This window comes from Trifolium pratense, linkage group LG6, assembly GCF_020283565.1.
Source record: "Trifolium pratense cultivar HEN17-A07 linkage group LG6, ARS_RC_1.1, whole genome shotgun sequence".
In the NCBI taxonomy this organism is placed as follows: Eukaryota; Viridiplantae; Streptophyta; class Magnoliopsida; order Fabales; family Fabaceae; genus Trifolium; species Trifolium pratense.
Genome location: NC_060064.1, coordinates 24220162 through 24243986, shown reverse-complemented (window position 1 = coordinate 24243986; position 23825 = coordinate 24220162). Strand labels below are relative to the sequence as shown.

Sequence of the window (23825 nt, the reverse complement as noted above, 5' to 3'; positions counted from 1 at the left end):
TTTCTTTTGGGTCAACGAGACATCCAACTACTAGCAACAATTTATATAACAAATAATATTCATTGATTTCTTTCAGCTCATTGAGGCATCCAATAATCCATCTCATGTTTTGAATGAATCAAATTCAATTTATATCAATATCGCATCGAAGCCATCAAGCAGCTTTTACATTATGAGTAAAGCATCCAAATATTAGCAACGGTTAATATAACAAATAATATTCATCGATTCTTTTCGGGTCATCGAGACATCCAATAATGCATCCCTTATATTTTGAATGAATCAAATTCAATTCATATCAATATCGCATTGAAGGCATCAGGCAACTTTTACATTATGATTGAAGAGTTCATAATGATTTTTTCCGGTCAATGAGACATCCAAAATACTAGCAACTTTTATTTTATATAACAAACAATATTCATTGATTCCTTTTGGGTTATCAAGGCATCCATTAATCCATCCCTTATATTATCAACGAATCAAATTCAATTGATATCAATATCCCATCGAAGGCATCAGGCATCTTTTACATTTATGAGTAAAGTTCATAATGTCTTTTTACGGTCAATTTGGCATCCAAATACTAGAAATAATTTATATAACAAATAATGTTCCTTCAACTCTTACTTTCTAACATTAAGGCTTAGATAACAGACAGCTAGCAGAAGAGGGAAGATTTATTAATACTGACCTTCCAATAACCCCTTCACAAAAGACAAAGAAAGAACCATCCTTGCAATTTCAGACTGTCGCTTTCCGAGCAGCTCTAGTAGCCATTTGTAACACTTTCGCATTCCGAGCAGCTCTTTCAGACTAGAAAAATCAAGAAACACATTTCCAATAAGAATAAATAAGTTGCAGAATCACATAAGAACTTATATGGATATACAACTTATATACCATACGATGTGATGATTAAAGAATTTGCCTACCTCTAGTACTCGAACTCGGAGTTTCATATCCCCTGCCTCTACTTGTTTTACAAAGTCATCTATTGTTTGAACTTTGTAAGGCATTGGCATGAAATTTGTTCTTACCTATGAATGTTAAAACAGACTTGTCAATTCTAGTTATCAACCATGTTATTTGCACAAAGTTAATTCTCTTCTTAAATTGTTCAAATTATTAGTTTATTGCTTAGTGTAAAGTAAATCAGTGCAGAAAATGGCTCAAATCTTCATCCCTTTTAAACATAATTTAACAACAACTTTTATTTACCTTGAATCATGTCTGACCAGCTATGCCTTTTTCACACCAAGTGAGAAACCAACTTGTTCTAGCACAGGACCCTTGCAGCACCATGTGTAAAGTAAATAAGAAACAGGTTAGTAAATTCCAATGATTGGCTTAATTTTAACATACAGAACTTGGAACATAGTAATTTTGTATATGTAAGGACATAAACAAATAGTCATTCAGTTTTAAAATCCTTAAATTTAAAGAAATAGACTGATAGGTATGTATATGAATTTATGAATAAAGATGAATAAAGATGAATGGAATGTTATATTAATGGTATTATAACTGCACTTTGTTGGAATTGAATACAAAAGAAAGTTGTAAATGAGGAATGTAAAGGGTAACAGAATGATAGTGACACTATCAAACCCAAAAGAGTACAATGACTCTCCCAAATCACCAGTGATTGATGACCCCACTTTCTCAACAGAAAACTTGGCTAACTTTATTCTTTCCCATACTACTCATTATATAGCGCTACTGTCACGCACTTCTCACACACCTCACTCACCTGATAAGCACATGCTACACCCTTGCACATGCTATTACTCATTTCCCTTCATTTTCTCATTCTTCCATCGTTTTCTCGAATATACCCTCCATTCTTTATGTTCCACATTATTATTAAGACTCACACCCTTATCAATACCACCTGTCTCAAAAAGAGCCTTGTCCTCAAGGCTAAAATCTGGAAACTGTCCTTCTATAAACGCATCATCTTCCCATGTAACCGCCTCCAAAGATTTATTTTTCCATTGAATCAAACTTTGAGGAACAGCATTGCCAGTTTGCAAGGTAATTCTTGAGCCCAAAATCTTCTCAGGATATATATCCTCTTCTAAAGAAATTTCTAGCTCTTTAGGAAGCTCTCCTTGAACTGGATAATCACCCACAGCTTTTTTTAATAATGAGACATGAAAAATCGGATGGATTTTTGAACTAGCAGGTAATTGAAGTTTATAAGCCACTGCACCCACTCTTTCAACTATCTGAAATGGTCCATAGAATCTTGCAGCCAGTTTTTGATTAATTCTTTTGATCAGAGTGTTGCCTATGAGGTCGAAGCTTCAAAAACACCCATTCACCAACACTGAAATGTAAATTCGAATCAATATTCAACAAATATAGATAAAAAGTTTATGTTGAGTCTTTAACTGATTCAAAGCTTCATCCCTTTCTGTTAATTCCAAAGCCACAGCAGCAACTTTAGTTTCATTGCTTAAGAACCTCAACAAATTAGGAGGAGATCTACCATATACTACTTCAAAAGGAGATTTATCAATTGATATATGATACGTAGTGTTATACCAATATTCTGCCCACGAAATCCAATAAGCCCAAGACTTAGGCTGATCAGAAGCAAAGCATCTCAGATAACTTTTCAAACATCTATTAATTACCTCCAAAAGTGACTTATGAATAAAAGATCTCTGTCACTAATGATTGTAGAAGGAATACCATGCAAACGAACTACCTCTTTGACAAATAATTCAGCCACAGATTTTGCCGTATAAGGGTGCTTTAATAGTATAAAATGACTACTTTGACAGTCGATCAACAACAACCAGAACAGCTTCAAACCGCTTTGATTTGGGCAACCCTGTGATAAAATCAATAGACAAGTCTTCCCATATAGCATTGGGAATTGGTAGGGGCTGCAGCAAACCTCCTGGTGTAGTAGCTGTATATTTCTGCCTTTGGCAGATATCACAAGCTCGAACAAAGTCTCTAACTGCTTTCTGCATACCTACCAAATAGATATTAGCAGCAATTCTCCTATAAGTTCTAAGGAACCCAGAACGGCCCCCCATAGGAGTACAATGAAACTCTGCAAGTAAGATAAGTGAATACTGTTGTGATTTATTCCTCAGCTCAAGGCTGGTTTAAATAGGAAGAGTACAAAAATAAAAGGAAATAATAATAAGCTTAGAATCTCCTAGAAATAACAAACTATGAAACTAAATATTTTCCAACACCCCCCTAAAGTTGGTGCATAGATATCTATCATGCCCAACTTGCCTATCAAATGCTCAAAGGTGGGTCTTGCTAAGCTTTTGGTCAATGTTAAAGAAGTCTCACATCGGTTGCGATATGGCCTCACCAAGTGTTTATAAACTAGAGGCAATCCTCACTTTACAAGCCGGTTTTGTAAGAATGAGTTAGGCCCAAAACTAAATTCTAAGATGGTATCAGACCCTATTCACGATTCGTTGGGCCACTTCGTCGGCCGCCTGCAATCAGGTTTCTGATCGGGCCCTCCACCATTCATGTCCGCGCCTCAAGGCCATAGCGCTTGCCGCGAGCGGGGTGTTAAAGAAGTCTCACATCGGTTGCGATATTGCCTCACTAAGTGTTTATAAACTAGAGGCAATCCTCACTTTACAAGCCGATTTTGTAAGGATGAGTTAGGCCCAAAACTCAATTCTAAGAGTCAAGATATCCGCAGTTTGCTGACTCAAAGTTACAAAAGGTAGACATATGATTCCAGCATGTAACTTCTCTTTTATGAAATGTCGATCGATCTCAATATGCTTGGTTCTGTCATGTTGAACTGGGTTATGAGCTATGCTAATAGCGGCTTTACTGTCAAAGTATAATTTCAATGGAAGCTCAATTTTCATCTTAAGCTATTCTAGGACTCTGTGGATCCATAATCCTTCACAAATACCTTGAGCCATAGCTCTAAACTCAGCTTCTGCACTACTTCTTGCTACAACTCCTTGTTTCTTGCTCCTCTATGTCACAAGATTACCCCAAACATAGCTACAATATCCAGAAGTTGATCTTCTATCAGTTACTGAACCTGCCCAATCAACATCGGTAAAGATAGACACATTTCTTTCACTAGTCTTCTTAAAAAATAATCCCTTTCCGGGATTTTCCTTCAAATATCTCATTATCCTGTAGACTACCTCAAGATGTTCCTTAAAAGGAGAATGGATAAAGTGACTTACTACAATAACCGAGAAAGCAATGTCAGGTCTGGTGTGTGACAAATAAATCAGTTTCCCAACCAATCTCTGGTACCTTCTAGTATCAACAGGAACATTACCTTCTTCCCAAAGTTTTGCATTAGGATTCATGGGAGTATCTACTGGTCGACATCCGCTCATTCCTGTTTTTCAATAAATCTAAAATGTATTTTTGTTGGGAAACTACAATACCATTCTTTGATCGGGCAACCTCCATACCAAGAAAATATCTCATGGATCCCAAGTCCTTGATTTCAAAATCTACTGCTAATTTCTCTTTTACTTTTGTCATTTCAACTATATCGTCTCCGGTAAGAACGATATCATCAACATAAACAATCAAGACCGCAACTTTCCCATGTGGGGAGAACTTTGTGAACAAGGTGTGGTCAGCATGTCCTTGAATGTACATTCTTTGGAATCTCTACACTAGACAATTTGGAGGTGAAGGTAGAAAAAGATGAAGACAAATTTGAATATTTTTGATATAAAATTGGACATATGGTGTATAGTGCAAGATCTAACAGGTTTTCTAACAGCTACAGGATCATCTATATCAGGATACAAACTACGACTTTCAGAAATAGAGACTGATCATTCCTCGGCTCAGATTCATGGCAATGTTGGGATGTGGACTCATTGCCTTCTTTATGTAATAGAAAAAGGGAAGGAATACTGAAGGAAATAATATTCTATTGGAAAATGATTTTTGTTGTCTTTCATTGATATGGTTAAGTGTCTATATATACAATAATAATAGGCTAATCAAACCTATGAATAATGACAGACTTTATTGAAAGTAATTACAAATAATTACAAATATAATTATGCTTAATGATAATAATATTCTATTCTATCACACCCCCACAGTCGAAGCGGGAGGTTCGCGGACGCTTAGATTGGTCCGGAAATCATTAAATAGAACACGAGGTAGGCCTTTGGTGAAGATGTCAGCAATCTGGTGACGGGAAGGAACATGAAGGACGCGTGCCTGGCCACGGGCGACCTTCTCCCGAACAAAGTGAATGTCCATCTCAATATGTTTAGTACGCTGATGTTGTACTGGGTTACCAGAAAGGTAGATGGCACTAACATTATCACAATATACCAACGTAGCCTGAGATAGTGGAAAATGAAGCTTCAAGAGAAGGTTGCGAAGCCAACAAGATTCAGAAACCACATTAGCAACACCTCTGTACTCAGCTTCTGCAATCGAGCGAGAAAGTGTGGGTTGTCTCTTGGAAGACCAGGAAATGAGGTTGTCACCGAGAAACACACATTAGCCGAAGATAGAACGACGGGTGTTAGGGCAGCCCCCCCCCCAATCTGCATCAGTATAAGAGACAAGTTTCTCAATAGGGGATGGATAGAGATGCAAACCATAGTGTAGGGTTCCCTGGATATAACGCAGGATGCGCTTGAGGGCAAGCATGTGGTCGATACAAGGGGCATGCATGTGAAGACACACCTGTTGAACAACATAAGAAATGTCAGGGCGGGTGAAAGTAAGATACTGCAAGGCTCCTACGAGACTCCGGTATAAGGTGGGATCGTCATACGGAGTGCCGGCGGAGGTACCAAGCTTTTGCTTGGTGTCAACTGGAGTGGCAGATGGTTTGCACGAGGCCATGCCTGCGCGAGCAATAATTTCACCAGCATAAGTACTCTGTGTAAGGAAGAGTCCACTAGCATGTCTAGTTACGACAATACTTAGGAAGTAACTCAGCGGTCCCAAATCCTTCATAGCAAACTCAGATGCAAGTAGTGTCATGATAAGGATGATGTCATCAACATACAACAAGATGTAAGCCAAGTTAGAACCATGTCGATAGATGAAGAGTTAGTGATCGGAAGTGCTGTGCTGAAATCCAAGGGTGGAGACAAAGTCAGCAAAACGCTGGTACCAGGCACGAGGCGCTTGATTCAAACCATAGAGTGATTTTCGCAAGCGACACACATAATCTGGGTGATGAGGATCACGAAAACCGAGTGGCTGATGCATGTAGACTGTCTCGTGAAGGTCACCATGCAGAAATGCATTCTGGACATCTAACTGATGAATATGCCAGGATTTAGAGAGAGCAATCGTGAGAACGGTGCGAATAGTCGCCGGTTTTACTACAGGACTAAACGTCTCATCACAATCCACACCTGCAATTTGTGACCTACCATCACCTACAAGACGAGCTTTGTAACGCTCAAAACAACCATTAGAAACATTTGAGCAAAGGGGAATTGTGTCTCATCAAATATGACATGTCGGGAGATGCTGATCTTTCTTTGCGTCAAATCGAAACATTTGTAGCCTCTGTGATTAGTGGGATATCCTAAGAAGACACATGGTGTTGAGCGTGGTTGCAATTTGTTAATGGTAGTGGATGGAAACAATGGATAACACAGACAACCAAAAACACGAAGATGTGTGTAGGATGGATCACGATGATACAAAAGTTGAGTAGGAGAATGATTTGACAAATTCTTTCGAGGAAGGATATTAAGAAGATAAGTAGTCATTTGAAGGGCATGATGCCAAAATGAGGGAGGAACAGAAGAATGGGCGAGAAGAGTGCGAATCATGTTATTAATGGTGCGTATTTTACGTTCCGCTTTGCCATTTTGAGATGACGTGTGAGGGGAAGAGAAACGGAAAATAAGACCATTATCAACACAATATTTATGAAATAATGTATTGTTGTATTCACGTCCATTATCACATTGAAAACATTTCACGGTTTGAGAAAATTGTGTGCGAATTTGATTAGAAAGAGAAGTGACCATTTCAAAAACCTGAGATTTGTTACTTTTAGGAAACGTCCACAGAAAATCAGAATAATCATCCAAGAATAAAACATAATATCGATGACCAGAAGAACTTAAAATCGGTGATGTCCATATATCAAAAGGCATTAAAGTAACATTTTTGGATGAATCAAAAGGCAACTCAATATGTTTGCCAAACACACAAGAATTACAAATAGTCTTGGAACTTAAATGTTCACCACTAATGAACTTATTTTTATGAAGAGACTGCAAAGTAGAAGAACTTGGATGGCCGAGAGACCGGAAGAGAGACCATCAAAGTGAGAGGGAGAGGTGACTGGATATAGATCGCCAAAGCTATTACAACTCATGAGAGGAGTACCCGTCTGAAAGTCAAATACCGAGAAACCAAATGGATCCAATGAAACGGAAACATTATTTTCAGTAGTGAGTTGTCGCACAGAAATCAAATTCTTAATAATTTGCGGTGTGTGTAAAACATGTTTAAGGTCTAAGTGTTTGTGTTTGTCAGATGTAGGTAGGGTTGTGTGACCAGACCCTTGAATTGGAATACCTTGTCCACTACCGACAATCAGTTTCTGATTTAAATGACTCAAATTAGAATAAGACGTGAGATTACCTTGAGATGCCATTGTGTGGGAGGTGGCTCCAGTGTCCATGTACCATGTGTTGTCCGGCGGATTAAGAGACATGGTGTGCATGGCAGCTGCAATGTCAATGGGGGTTGGTGAAGGCGTGGCAACGTGAGCCTGTGGACGTTGACCTAGGATACCTGGTTGCCTCGGAGTACCGGTGGGTTGTGTCCATTGAGATGTAGGATATGGGCAAGGAGGCACACCCCAAGGAGGTGGGACCCATCCCCAAGGAGACCAAGAGGGATGTTGGAGTTGCTGCCATGGTTGAGAGGACCAAGAGGGACCGTTAGACCTAGAACCACCGCGCTGTCCGCGCCCTCTTGTGCGACTTTGATTGTTGCGGTTGCGGCCTGAACCAGAACGGTTGTCCTGTTCTCGGTTGGAACGCTGCTGGGAGGAGTCATCTGTGTCTCGTGGCATGGCAGTATGCAAGACAGTGGGTGAGCTAGTGCTATGCATTTTGGCCAAACCAGATTCCTCCAAGGTGAGCATGGAGCGAGCCTCAAGAAATGAAGGTAAAGTTTTCTGCTGGCGAATCACAGTGGCAACCCCACGATACAGCTCAGACAATCCGGATACTATTTGAAGGACCAATCGGTGTTCGCTGACGGGTGCTCCAACGTTCTTCAGTTGATCAGATAGTTGCTTGAGTCGTTGACAATATGCAGAGACGTTAGGAAAATCTTCCATGCGAGTGGAGGAAAAATCTTGTTCAAGTGCAACAGCACGGGAGTTTTGATTGTCCTCAAATATGTTGGCCAAACGGTTCCAGGTAGCCATGGCAGTTGATCCTTTTTCCATAAGGAGATCAAATGAGATAGTCGAATAAATCCATTGAAGAACCGTTGAATCAAGAATTGTCCACATTTCAAAACTGGCATCAGTGGAGGCAGGCTTCTCTTTGCCGGGTTGAGGAATGATGTGATGAATAACCTTGTGGGCACGAGCATGAACCTCAAATAATTCGGCCCACATGTTGTGGTGATCCTTCTCCAGCTCCAGTACAAAAGGAATGCTATGTTTGATGTTGGTGACGGCAAGGGCAGGATGAAAATCTGTTTTTGCCGAAGAGACAGATGTGGAAATGACGACAGAGGTTGTGGATGCAGCGGCAGGAGAGGAAGACATGTCGACCGATGTGAAAACAAAAGGGACTTGCTGTGTTTTGTGAACCGGCAGAAAAATAGGACACAATAAAACAACTGTTTTGATATCTCTGTTTTTGCGAGACAGACAAAACGCAGATACAAAGATACCGTATTTGTGCGAAACTGAGAAAACTCAAACTTAGAGAAAACGCAAATCCAAAACAGTGATTTTGTTGCTGTGTTTTGCGAGCAGAACAGAACCATAATTGATGATCGGCTTGTGCGGTGACGGAGGATGGCACGGCGGTGCTGGCGCGAACAGATCGGTGGTCGGCGCATTTTGGGTTAGTCGGCGCGGACAGTGAGAGCTGGCTCAGGTAGACGCTCGGTGCAAGGGAGGATGCGGCGGATTTGGGTGAGAAAGAAGAAGATGCGGCGCTGCAATTTGTTTTGTAGGTCACGCGTGGAAAGAAAACAATACTCGTGATACCATAATAGAAAAAGGGAAGGAATACTGAAGGAAATAATATTCTATTGGAAAATGATTTTTGTTGTCTTTCATTGATATGGTTAAGTGTCTATATATACAATAATAATAGGCTAATCAAACCTATGAATAATGACAGACTTTAATGAAAGTAATTACAAATAATTACAAATATAATTATGCTTAATGACAATAATATTCTATTCTATCATTATGGTTCTTCCTCACAAACACCTTTCCTTTCCAAATCTTATTTTCTACTTCAAGGAGAGGTTGCAGGAATAACCAATCTCCCATGGTAAAACAAAATTCCCTGCTGGACTACATATCCCGGTTTGCTATCAGGATTGTCAGTCAACTCAGAGATCAACTTTTGGATTTGAGCAACTTGTGCCACTTCCCTCAATAGCTTCTGCCCTTCCGGCCATTGAGGAGAAGACACCAAGACATTCAAATCCAAGTCAGCATCTTGTGTCAAATTCTGCAATGGCATCTGCCCTCCCAACCTTTGAGAAGATGACAACAAGACTTTCATTTCTTCTTCACCATGGCACCTTGACAAAGCATCAGCAGCTTTGTTATCTGGTCCAGGTTTTTATACAACACTTCAAATTGATATCCCAACAGTTTGGCAAGCCAACATTGTTGGTCAGGAGATGAAACTCTTTGTTGCAAAAAATGTTTCAAACTCTTGTGGTCAGTGAACACCAAGAATTTCTTGCCTAATAAATAATGTCGCCAATGTTGAAATGATAAAACAAGAGCCATGAGCTCTTTTTAATAAACTGATTTAGCTAGATTTCCTTCAGATAAGGCCTTACTGAAATAAGCTATAGGTTTTTTTGCTGCATCAACACAGCTCCTATGCCTCTCCCTGCAGCATCACATTCCACCTCAAATGGCAGCTCAAAATTTGGCAAACCCAATACAGGTGCCGTAGCCATGATAAGCTTCAATTTAATGAAAGCATTAGCTGCTTCTGGTCCCCAATTAAAATTGTCTTTTTTTGTTAGTTCAGTCAAGGGTTTGGCTATCTTGCCATAATCCTTAATGAACTTTCTGTAATAACCAGTCAGCCCCAAAAATCCTCTCACTCCTTTGACATTTTTTGGTACAGGCCACTCACTGACACATTTAACCTTGTCTGGATCAACCACCACTCCTTTACTAGAAATGATGTGGCCCAGATAATCCACATGTTGGCCACCAAATTTACATTTCTTCTGATTGGCTACAAAACAGTTTTCTAACAACACAGCCAATACTTGTTCCAAATGTAAAAGATGTTCAGACATAGTTTTGCTATAAACTAGAATGTCATCAAAAAATACCAGCACAAATTTTCTTAAATAGGGCCTAAACAGATCATTCATAGTGGCTTGAAACGTAGCAGGTGCATTCACTAAGCCAAAAGGCATTACTAAGTATTCCTAATGCCCGTTATGTGTTCTAAAAGCAGTCTTATGAATGTCTTTCAAGTACCCTAATCTGGTGATATCCAGACTTAAGATCAATTTTAGAAAATATTGTATCCCCAAATAATTCGTCCAACAGTTCATCAACAATGGGTATAGGATACTTATTTGGCACTGTAGCTTTGTTCAGAGCTCTGTAGTCCACACACATTCTCCACCTATTATCCTTCTTCTTTACCAATATCACAGGAACAGGACTACAGAAAGAACTCATACTTTGCCCGATGACCCCAGCCTCCAACAATTCTCTAATTTGCCTTTCAATCTCTTCTTTCTGATGGTGTGGATATCTGTAAGGTCTCACATTAACATCACCCTGTTCAGGGAAAAGTTCAATTTGATGTGCTTGAGATCTCATTGGTGGTAACTTAATAGTATCTTGAAATACTGCAGCAAATTTTTCCAATAATAACTTCAGATCTTCAATTATTCTCTCCTCATTGCTCTTCTCTTGATGAAGTGATTTCATCCACCAATCTCCATCATGAAATCTGTTGGCGAGGAAAGAATTTAGGTAGCTCTGCCTCTTTTGATTTTCTCCTTGGCCTTGCAGAGTTACTGACTTTCCTTGATGCCAAAATTGCATCGTCAGAGTCTCCAAATCCATCAACACCTTCCCCAAAGTACACAGCCAAGACACCCCTAAAACAACATCCAATCTTCCTAAATCCAAAATCAAAGCATCTACCACCACCTTCATATTTCCCAGTAATAATGATATACCTTCACACACTCCTTTGCTCACTACTTTATGACCATCTCCAAGTTTAATTCTCCGTTCAGTAACAGGCTTCACAGTCAAGCCCAACGCAATAGCCAAGTTTGGTGAAATAATTATGGCTAGCACCACTATCTATTAACACCACCACATCAATGTTTTCAAGCTTTCTTCCAATTTTCATAGTTCTGTACTCCCCCATACTACCAAGAATGCCCATCAACTTACATCCTTATCATAGACATTCAGTTTTAGAATCCCTAATCAATAATAAGTCAAAGCTCTCAACAGTCAACACACATGCTGCAACATATGATTCCACATACCAGAAACTAATTCAGAAGTTTTTCATTTACTAATTTCTACAAAGACAAAACTTAATTCCATGGTAGAATCCAACCAAAAAAGGAAAATATTAGATTTGCAAAACCTCACTATAAGAAACTATCACAAGGAATTATAAGATCACCAACTACAAATAGATAACTATAGGATCATTCATATGTGCAAGCCAATTAAATACTGGATAACTAAATAGGTAACATATGATAATTTACAATTCCACTTACAAGTTGAACATCATCTTCCATAAGCTCTGGAATTTCCAACTGAATCATTTCAGTACCTTTCTAGTAGTCTTTCATTGAATCCTACACATAAGTTTTAGTTGTGATCAAAACCACAGAGAGAGAAAAAAAATTCGAAGCGGGTAATAAGAAGTTACCAGCGCCGATCAGACACTCTGCTTCATTTAAAACGCAATTCCTTATGCAAAGATGTCTTACATTTGATCTGTCCATTAGATAACTATAGGATCATTCATATGTGCAAGCCAATTAAATACTGGATAACTAAATAGGTAACATATGATAATTTACAATTCCACTTACAAGTTGAACATCATCTTCCATAAGCTCTGGAATTTCCAACTGAATCATTTCAGTACCTTTCTAGTAGTCTTTCATTGAATCCTACACATAAGTTTTAGTTGTGATCAAAACCACAGAGAGAGAAAAAAAATTCGAAGCGGGTAATAAGAAGTTACCAGCGCCGATCAGACACTCTGCTTCATTTAAAACGCAATTCCTTATGCAAAGATGTCTTACATTTGATCTGTCCATTAAGATAATTGAGGTAAGACACAATCTATATGAGTGATGCTATCTCCATTAGTCAATTGATATTTCAAACATACAATCTACCTGAACAAAGCAAAAATCCATGCAAAAGACGATTATATCAATTTCAACGCATGAAATATGTGAAATTTGAGCAAAAATCTGCATATTTGGTACTCTATCTACAAAATTCAAAAGCATAAAAGATATGTAGGGTACTAAATCAAACAACTATGAATAAATTGAGTACCAAGATCAATTATATCAAATTCAAGAGCATCAAATATATGAAATTCGAGCAAAAATCTTAACGATTGTTAATCTATCTATGCAATTCAACAACATAAAAGATGTGTAAAGTTCTAACGCAAAACATCTATGAATGAATTGTGTACCTAGATTGATTATGCTGGAGCTTCGGCTGAGATCAAACAAAGCATTGGATAGTCAAACGAACAAAACAGTATGATGGACGAACAAGTAAATCTTAGATCGATTGCGAGATGAATGAATGAAACGATCGGGATTGGAAAGAATTGCGATGGGGGAGAACAATGCGAGATCGAAACCGCTTTTTTGGAATGGGAAATAAGGGTTTTGGCCAAGAAAGAATTTCACTAATGAAATGAAAAAACAGTGGGCTATCGAGTCAGCATCAGTCATTTTTATTGGGTTTTAGTGAAAATGGGTAACATTTTTTATAAATGTTACCTGAAAAATGTTACTAAAAGCAATATATGTAGTTGTGAATAATTGATCTTGGTACTCAATTTGTGTAACATTTATGAATAATCGACACATAGCAGTGATCAAATGTAACCACGCGGTATCGGTGTCGGACATTGGCATATGCTCACCACGGTGTCGGTGTCGGACATTGGCATATGTTGGACACCAAATGCTCCTTTAATTTGAAATATGGGTGCTACGTGGATCATACTAGGTGTTATGAAAAATGATGGTATACATACAATGACCCTTTCAAACCATTCTCAATTGAGACACATACGCTGATATCTTCTTAATTGCTTCAACCTGAAAAAAGAAAATGGTATGTTTTGGCAAACACATTAGTAATAATGCTACCAAAAATATAGTCCCTAACATTTTATTTTTTTGACAAATCCCTAACATTGTTAAACCAACATTTTCTCATTTTTTTACTAAATTTTCAAAAGTTTATATGAATTCCTAACACTGATTTAAATGAGTTTCACCTGTTAAGCCAAAAATTCGCTTTCAATGAAGTATGTCATTTCAGGGTCGTTGTTGCGGCCTGAAAGGAGTAAAATGATCACATAATCATACATGATATGTGTTGTCATGATAAAAAAAACTTGAACACTCGACAAATAAAAATTTTAGAGCACATACCAATAGTCGAAACAAACCGAATTCAATCTAGAGAGAGATAAAAAGAAAAAATTAAAAAAAAAAAATCTTTCGATCCATCTCTAGCTGCCATTTTTTTATGATGGATCCAAAAACATGACTTTTCATTGTAAATTTGTAAGTATTACTCATAGGCCATAGCATGATAGTTAAACCACAAATTCACCAAAACAAGCAGACTCAGAAAAACTGATACTAATAACTTATCTATGTCAGCATATTTTGCAATTCCTTACAATACTGACCTTCCAATAACCCCTTCACACATAAAACAAAGAAAGAATCATCCTTGCTATTTCAGACTGTCGCTTTCCGAGCAGCTCTGCTCTAGTTGCTATTTGTAACACTTTCGAATTCCTAGCAGCTCTTTCAGACTAGAAAAATCAAGAAACACATTTCCAATAAGAATAAATTAGTTGCAGAATCACATAAGAACTTATATGGATATACAACTTATATACCATACGATGTGATGATTAAAAAATTTGCCTAACTCTAGTACTCGAACTTGGAGTTTCAGATCCCCTGCTTCTACTTGTTTTACAAAGTCCTCTATTGTTTGAACTTTGTAAGGCATTGACATGAAATTTGTTCTTACCTATGAATGTTACAACAGACTTGTCAATTCTAGTTTTTATACAATGCCATCATTAAAACAATGCTTCAAAACATAATTAATTTTTTCAAAGAAACAATATCTGGAATGAAAAGCTAAAATGGAAGTTCCAGGTAAAGTGTGGTACATTTTTTACATGCTTTGTTTTCTGCTCGGTGCCTGTCTTATATCCAGAAGTTCCTGTAAAAGCAAGTAACCTATGTCTGCCATAACTAAGATGATCCTTCATCAAACTAAGATGATCCTTCATCAAACTAGGGCAGAATCAAATAGTTTGGAAAATATCATGACATTATGAATCATTCAACGCACCCAGTTCATCATTCTAGAACTTCTAGAAATAGCTATTCAAAACTAGTAGAATTCTAGAAATATGAAGGTTGAAAAGCACCAAATGTGTCTAGTAAATAACAAAGAATGGTATAGAGAATAAGTAAAGAAGCATAAGAGAGACACCTTTGAACAAGTTGAAAACAGAAAATGGGTGCAGATCATCTTGAGTTCAAAAGACGGAAAATGAAAAAATGTAAGCAACAAGAAACATATAGTAACAAATCATGCACTGGATTACACTATAAAATCATTTGCTTTCCCATAACAGTTCTAAAAACTTACACTTTAGTAGGAGTTGAGGTTTTGCTTGTACTCTTAAGTATTCTGAATATAGTAAAACTAACTTGAAGAGAGACACCTGAAGGCAAAAACAAACAAAGCTCCATCAGAAAATTGGCTACATCATCCCAAATACTAGCATATTATATATGTACACAACACACATAAAATAGCTCCAAAATCTTGTAGAAAAATTTCAGTGACAGGACAGAACCAAAATCTGGCCATTATTTTGATTGACTTGATTATTAGCCTTCTTATTCTTCTCATCATTCACCACAAAACATTTAGCTTGGAATTTTGATTCAAATTTCTGAATCTCACCTCTAACACAAAATAATCTATGCAGAAACTACAACAGTTGAAATAATCTAAACAAACCAAGAGCCTAGGGCCATATTCTACTCAATTTAAACAATGCCAAGAGGCAAATATCACATTAATAGAATTTCTCGGTAGAAACAAAATTGAGATATGCCAAAATGTTTTTACATTATAAGGCATCAGGCATCACATTAATCCATCCCTTAGGGTCAAATTCAATTCATATCAATATCGCATCAAAGGCATCAGGCATCTTTTACATTATGAGTAAAGAGTTCATAATGTTTTTTTACGGTCAATGAGACATCCAAAATACTAGCAACATTTTATTTTATAACAAATTCATTGATTCCTTTCAGGTCATCAAGGCATCCAATAATCGATCCCTTAGGGTCAAATTCAATTCATATCAATATCGCATTGAAGGCATCAGGCATCTTTTACATTATGAGTAAAGAGTTCATAATGTTTTTTTACAGTCAATGAGGCATCCAAATACTAGCAACATTTTATTTTAAAACAAATAATATTCATTGATTCCTTTCAGGTCATTGAGGCATCCAATAATCTATCCCTTAGGGTCAAATTCAATTCATATCAATATCGCATGGAAGGCATCAGGCATCTTTTACATTATGAGTAAAGAGTTCATAATGTTTTTTTACGGTCAATGAGGCATCCAAATACTAGCAACAATTTATATAACAAATAATATTCATTGATTCCTTTCGGGTCATTGAGGCATCCAGTGAGGCATCCAATAATTCATCCCTTATATTATGAACGAATCAAATTCAATTCATATCAATATCGCATCGAAGGCATCAAGCATCTTTTACATTATGAGTAAAGAGTTCATAATGTTTTTTTTACGGTCAATGAGGCATCCAAATACTAGCAACAATCTATATAACAAATAATATTCATTGATTCCTTTCGGGTCATTGAGGCATCCAATAATCCATCCCTTATATTATGAACGAATCAAATTCAATTCATATCAATATCGCATCGAAGGCATCAGGCATCTTTTACATTATGAGTAAAGTGTTCATAATGTTTTTTTACTGTCAATGAGCATCCAAATACTAGCAACAATCTATATAACAAATAATATTCATTGATTCCTTTCGGATCATCGAGACATCCAATAATCCATCCCTTATATTATGAAGGGATCAAATTCAATTCATATCAATATCACAATGAAGGCATCAGGCAACTTTTACAATGAGTAAAGAGTTCATGATGTTTTTTACAGTCAATGAGGCATAGGCATCCAATAAGCCATCCCTTGTATTATGAAGGAATCAAATTCAATTCATATCAATATCGCGTCAAAGGCATCAGGCAACTTTTACATTATGAGTAAAGTGTTTATAAAGTTTTTTACGGTCAATGAGCCTTCCAAATACTAGCAAGTAGCAACAGTTTTTATAACAAATAATATTCATCGATTCCTTTCGGGTCAGCAAGGCAGCCAATAGTCTGTCTCAAAATTTCGGCTCATAGTTTATCTCGCACTATAGAATTGCATTAAAGTCATAAAAGCTCAATAGATACCAACCTTATATTGTGAATACAAATTCACATTCATAATGCATTTAAAGCATTGTAAATTTGTACATTATAAATAAAGTGTGCATCCCGACAATTATAAAATTTTGGAGCAAAAAATATATTCATTGATTCCTACCATCAAACTTCAGGGTTATATCATCCTTTTTCAAATTACAAAAAGAGATTTCAAATCACATGGACAATTCACAGTAAAGAATTCCATTCGGTCCATAAAAAATATCATCCAACTTGTACATTATGAATATAGTTTCCATGATATTTCCTTCCAACTGTTTTAAAATTTAGGGTCATATAGTGCAGAAAAATATTTCATTTTACCGTGTTTCACGATATTATAGGATTTTCCAGCAAAAACAAAAAATCTCATAGATTTATATTCCCCAGTTAAATTTTTCACTCACAAAATGGAAGCATCTTGAAGCAAGAATGAAAAAATTGGTATTCCAACAGCAGAAGATTGAAACATGTACCAACTATAAACTGAAGGGGCAAAACTTTTGTAATGAAATTCCCAATTTACAATCAAAAGATCGAAATTCTATTACCTGAGCAAATGAATCAATCGCTTTTCGAAACTCAGTGGACGTTTGAACCCTATCTTGAAGAAAACAAGATTCCATCAAATTAATCAATCGCTGCAATCTTCGAAGTGGAACGCAAATTTGTGATACTACTCGAATTTGAAGATGCAACCTTCGTAACTCTTGATCGAGAGATTCCGTCAACGATCTTGATTTTTAGGGTTTATTCCATCAAACGAATCAATCGCTGCAATCTTCGAAGTGGAACGCAAATTTGTGACACTGCGCGAATTTGAAGATACAACCTTCGTAACTCTTGGTCGAGAGATTCCGTCAACGATCTTGATTTTTAGGGTTTATTCCATCAAACGAATCAATCGCTGCAATCTTCGAAGTGGAACGCAAATTTGTGACACTGCGCGAATTTGAAGATGCAACCTTCGTAACTCTTGATCGAGAGATTCCATCGATGATCTTGATTTTTAGGGTTTCTCTTCAGAACGCGTGTATAAACCTTTTCTTTGAAGAAAAATTGAAAAATGTGGAACGCGTGTATAAGAAGGGGACACGGAATGAAACTATCCGTTAGGGTTGTATAGAATTTTATATTGGGCTATTTTATTTTAATGGAATGGTTGGCTTAAAATTTTTTTTTTTTTTCTTTCTAAGTTAAAGATTTGCGTTTGAACTCGGGTCATGTCGATATTCTACCTTACGATTTATCATTTTTATCTGTTGAGTTAAGGTTTATGGACAAGTCTAAATATCGTTTAATCCTCATATTTCTTTCATGGCTAAATATTTGTGGCATTCATTTATTAGATATTTTTTTACCCAAAAAGAATTGATGCCTAAATGTTTGTGTCCAAAAATTTGAAAGCTTGGGTTACCTTAAGTACTTCTCGCGTGCGCTTCTCATTTTCATTTTTACACTTACATTACTTAAGTAGCGGATGTTATAAAAATGAGAGAAAAAAAAAACACCCCTAACATAAAATTTCAAGATTTTACACATCCGCTATTTAAGTAACAGACATTCTAAAAATAAGAAATTTGAAAGAAAACAAAAAAAAACCCATAATCATAGTAGAACTGGACACAAATTCTTTAAGCAAGATATCATATTCGAGCATTTTAGAAAGAAAAATAAAACGTAGTTTTTGGAAGGATGACCCAATAAAATTGGTCATCTTGATTTTTTAGTGGAGATTAGTCATTATTAAAACAAATAGATATTTTTGAAACATTAATAATAATAAAAAATAATAATACTGTTAATTTTTATTTTTATTTTGACAACCATAAATTATTAAATTTAAATAGTGATATTTGTTTGAATAAAATAGTCGAGCGAATTACTCCAAAAAAAAATATTCAAGCAAATATCTTGAATTTTTATTTTTTTTTGCAAAATGAGAGGATAAAAAAGTACACAAATGTCTTCTTTATTGCTTTTTGCAGTGGCATTCCGAAATTTAACTATATAAGTAAGAATTTTTTATCGGCTTGTTTGAACATATTTACTCACATAAATACTTGTAAGACTGTTTGGATTTTGGAATAGCTTATAGAAACATCTTATGTCTTGTCCATTACAATTATTCTGACAATTCCTTCAGGATAGCTTATGAAAGCAGTTTATAGCTTATATAAACACAATTATTCTTAAATATTTTGTTATAGAAATAACTTTCATATAAGCACTTAATTAAATTGTTTATTCCAACATAGACTAAATAGATTAACTTGTATATGTTTGGTCCTTGATCCTTTATGTTTACTTATGGTCTTGACTAAATACAGGACACAGAAATGGACTTGTGAGTCTTTATTAGAGAATATGCATATTCAAGTGATGTGGAAAATGATTGAATCTTCATCTCCTCAACATGCTTGCAAGAAGAAAAAGATCATTAAGTCTTCTTATTGGATGATTTGTTTCAGGCCAACATGAATTTTTGTCATCAGCAAAATGGTCCCAAGTTTAAAGAATGATTCATAGGCGTGTAGAGAAAAGGGAACTCAAAATTTGTATCTCAATTCATTCCTTCATACCTCAATTTCTATCATGTCAATAGTTTTGTTACCATAGGAAGTGAAAGTGAATGATCAGAGTACAAATTTGATTCTCCTTTAAAGACAGAATCTGATAGTAATATATATATTTGAGTTTTTTTGGTTTTGTTTCCATAACTTTCAAACATAAACATGCTGAAACCATCATCATGAACTGGGAAAAAATTCATTGCATTTCCACAATCCTAAGTGATCAATAAAACTGCATAAAGTATTTTGATCAATAATCCAAGTGACATATATCATGAAGTCGATCAATAAAGTTGTGGTTATAGTTGCAGTGTTGTCAATTGCATATCGCGTAAGAAAGGAGTTTGTTCAAATTCCGCTACGCAACTGTAACAGTTTGTTAAAATTCTACTTTGCAACAATGCCATATGACCGAAGAATAAAAATTTGTTCAAATTCGGCTATGCGGCTATTTAACAAATCTCAGTAGTTGTGGTACAAACATAGTGAACATGAAAACCTCTTTTTATTGAAGACTTAGATTACTAAATTTGGTTAACAGATGTTACTACACAAGGCTTGTAACATTTTGCATGTGACACTAACAACTAAAATACTCCAAGTTTTGCAATCTTGGTACATAGGAAAAATATGATATAACAGAAAACAACCAAGCACTTCATAAAAGACCAAACGTGATTAACAGATACTACTAGAAAAGAAGCCTAGTCATGATCAAGCTGCATGTTCCTCATGAAGAAGTCTTTGATCAAAGTGCCAAACACCTGCAAGTCACAAAACATCAATTTCATTAGACCCTAAGAGAGTTCACCTTACTCCTAGTCTTCCATTTCCCTCCATTTCCTTTCTTATCCATAGGAGGAAATATCATACTCTATGAACTATGAAGCACCGACACAGAAACAAACATCAGATACAGTACCGACATTGACACATAGGCACCGGTAGTAATTTTACTCCCGCTAGTCTTATTATAAGAAAAACTTTACTTTTTGGATTCATAACATTCTATTAACCTAAAAAATAAACTTTTTCTTATAATAAGGACCGGAGGGAACAAAAAATAGCAGTGATCAAATGTAACCATGCGGTGTTGGTGTCGGACATTGGCATATGTTGGACATCAAATGTGCCTTTAATTTGAAATATGGGTGCTACATGGATCATACTAGGTGTTATGTGTAAGGCAAAGTTTGTGGACCAATATGAAAAATGATGGTAGTTATAAACATACCATGACCCTTTCCAACCCTTCTCAATTGAGACACATACTCTGATATCTTCTTAATTGCTTCAACCTGAAGAAATAAAATGGTATGTTTTGACAAACACATTAGTTATAATGCTACACAAAATATAGCGTCCCTGACATTGTTAAACCAACTTTTTCTCATTTTTTTTTTCTAAATTTTCAAAAGCTTATATGAATTCCTAACACTGATTTAAATGAGTTTCACCTGTTCAGCCAAAAACTCGCTTTCAATGAAGTGTGTCATTTCAGGATCATTGTTGCGGTCTGCGACCTGTTATTCACAAATCTTTAATTGATTAGCCTTGACAACTACAAATCAAATAATTTCTGTGTTCCTAAAAAATTTTGCAACAATAAGCTAAAGGGACAAAGATGCATTACACTATGCACATTCAGAAGTTTCTCATTTGTTAACTTCTCCAAAGACAAAGCTAATTCCATTGCTGAAGGAAACAATAGAGGAAAAAGAAAAGCCAAAGTCAGCATAATAGATTAAAGTGTAAACTACTGAATATGACAAACTATAATGTGTCAAGCTGCAAACATCAAGGTAATGAAATCAGCAAAGAAGCTCACCATGCAATGCATCCCCTTTTTCGACATGCTCAAATTCTGACGGCACATTCTTGATGGGGTGAAGTACAACTCTTCCACCACGAATGTTCTAAACAAGTTAATAAAAGCTAGATATGTCAATACAGTTATTATAAAAGAACCTCTCTTATTGGATAAATAGCTTAAATAATCACTTACTATCATATAAGTGTTTATATATAAGCTATTTGCCTATTTCTATGAACTCCAAATGTTTTCAATATACACTATAGATCGTTTCCATAAGCTATACTACAGAGCTTATTTATAAGCTGAAAACAACTTAAGGATATCATATGTTATCAGATTCAGAGTCTCACAAGTAATTATGCTTATCTATAAGCTCAAATAAGTCAATTCAAACATATAAGTATGAAGTACAAAGGTAATATAATATAACCTGATATTTCATAAGCTTTTCTGCATGTTCTCTCTCTTCTTCACTAGATTCCTTGAAGAACCTGTTTTCAACAATTAAAAACAGCAATATGAAATTGAAAACCTGTTTAAGAAATGAGAGATTAAAAAAAAAGGATAAGACATATATTGGAGTTTATGATTGATACTTTGCAAATCCCTTGAGAGCCACGTTGTCCCTATCAAAGTATGCAAACATGGAGTGGTACACATATGAAACATTGTATTCCACACTGTGACACAATTGCAAAGGAAAATCACTTAGCAAGTTATCATAGAAACAAGGGAATCTCCAATGAATGCAAAAGGAAAAAAGAAATTATGAAAATTTGGTTAATTATTAGAAGAAAAAAGTAACAAAATATGAGATCCTAGAGTTTTTGTATGAGTTGGAATCCAAAATTTCTCCTATTTTTATTTTTGTGTTAACATCTTGTTCCGTGGTACGGGCCCTTGTAATCCAAAATCCAGGGGAAGTCCGACGAAAAAAATTTCCTGCCTAATCGAACTCAACCAGATTCATCTGTGGAGCTCACTAAGCCAAAATTTACCCTATGATAGGCTATATATGTAAATTTTATAGTAAATTCTGATTGGGGCCTTGCATGTATCTCTGATAATCTCTCCATGGAAATGGATTCAGTGCATTGTGACTACATGCAGTCAGCACATCTGAATCGTCCGGTTAATATTAAACCGTCCAAATTTTAAGATAAGATTTTAATTATTTGAGCTGAAAATGTAGATCGATTTTAATCAAACGGTTCAATCGACTGCGTTGGAGTCACATCTTTCTGACTGTGACAAAATAAATACTAACATGCTCCCATATTTGATTTTTAAAAACAATTAATACTATTTTTAGAGAATCAGAGGTCCAGTGTAATGTTTTTTATCATGGAAAATGTAGCTTTTTTATCTCTCAAGTTAATCAATCAATTTCCAAATGTGATTGCAACACCAAATACTAATTCAGATGAACATAATAAGGATCATAAAAATGCTTACTTAATCTGCTCATTAATAACAGATTCACATTCATCAGCAAAATTCTGTCTCGCCAAAGAAACTTGAGGAACAATTGGAACAGCAAGATAATCCTTTTTAACCTCTTCAAACGGTTCAAATATAACACCAGTCAAAGGAACCGTTGTTGCTGCACAAACCGTAAACTTTCCACTTCCACATTTCTTATCAACTCTCAAATTACAAAAAGATGATAAATCTAGCTTTTTAAAACCATTCCCAGAAATGGGTGAGAGAGAAAATCCATTAAAGGATGAAACTTTAGAAGAAGAAAGAGCCATTAGAGCAAAGAAATGAGTGTTTGTGGATGAATCTGGAGAGGGAAAAAGGGAGTAAATAATGGGAGTGAGGGGTGTTTTGGGGATTTTGTATGGAAGGGATGATGTATGGATCGTTGGATTAGAGACACGTGGAGGGATGGGATAGTTTGATGAGAGAGGCGTGTGGCGAGCTCGTGGTTAGTTAGGTACACGTTGGAAATTTGGTATTATTCGAAAATTTAGGACAAATGTCTCACACGTGTTTAAGAATTGGAATGTGTTGGAATGTGTTTATGAATTTTCAGGTTTTCAATCTACTTCAAACATTCATGTTTCATGTTGCCTTCATTTTTTAATTGTCTACTTTACCTAACTAAATTTCCTTTGAGAAATTAGGGAATTGAATCTTTCCAACACTTTGTATCTAGCCTTTCTTTTTTTAAAAAAAAAATTAATTTAATGATTACTAATCAATAAAAGAAAAAAGTATAGTGCAGAAGAGACAAAGAGATTAGTGAATGGCTGAGATGATAGTAGGGGAAAAAACATGAGAGAAATGGTTGGAGAAGATCCAGATTCAAAAATTGGTTTGTTTTATATTTTTTTATAGATTTTTTAATTTTATTTTTATTAATAGTTAATTTACCAAAATTTTTACTCCCTCCGTA

General features: G+C 35.8%; 1 protein-coding gene and 1 long non-coding RNA gene across 3 annotated transcripts; both read right to left on the bottom strand.

The window, feature by feature from the left end:
* Window positions 1–527: 527 nt before the first annotated feature.
* On the bottom strand, window positions 528–12009 carry LOC123893231. The gene is made up of 4 exons (XR_006803371.1): window positions 11968–12009; window positions 1222–1292; window positions 936–1040; window positions 528–816 (listed from the first exon to the last, which is right to left on the bottom strand). It is a non-coding gene; the product is annotated as an uncharacterized LOC123893231 (long non-coding RNA).
* An 8033-nt stretch (window positions 12010–20042) lies between these two features.
* Window positions 20043–23200, bottom strand: LOC123889759 (ferritin-1, chloroplastic-like). 2 transcript variants are annotated; one of them, XM_045939247.1, is made up of 8 exons: window positions 22880–23200; window positions 22021–22104; window positions 21855–21915; window positions 21437–21524; window positions 21242–21303; window positions 21066–21131; window positions 20843–20906; window positions 20043–20372 (listed from the first exon to the last, which is right to left on the bottom strand). In XM_045939247.1, the coding sequence occupies exons 1-8, from the start codon at window positions 23176–23178 to the stop codon at window positions 20323–20325; spliced, it is 774 nt and encodes a 257-aa protein (XP_045795203.1). In that variant the 5' UTR covers window positions 23179–23200; the 3' UTR covers window positions 20043–20322. The 2 variants fall into 2 exon arrangements, with proteins under 2 accessions (XP_045795203.1, XP_045795204.1); XM_045939248.1 differs by lacking the exon at window positions 22021–22104 and having other exon boundaries at window positions 22880–23191.
* Between the last annotated feature and the right edge of the window lie 625 nt (window positions 23201–23825).

What these genes read in the sequence shown, in the direction of transcription:
- LOC123889759 (XM_045939247.1), bottom strand. Translation starts at nt 23,178, where the DNA reads ATGGCTCTTTCTTCTTCTAAAGTTTCATCCTTTAATGGATTTTCTCTC. An exon ending in GCTCTCAAGGGATTTGCAAA is followed by an intron (nt 21,916 to 22,020) that starts GTATCAATCATA and finishes TGTTGAAAACAG; the next exon opens with GTTCTTCAAGGAATCTAGTG. An exon ending in GCGAGTTTTTGGCTGAACAG is followed by an intron (nt 20,907 to 21,065) that starts GTGAAACTCATT and finishes TTATTTCTTCAG; the next exon opens with GTTGAAGCAATTAAGAAGAT.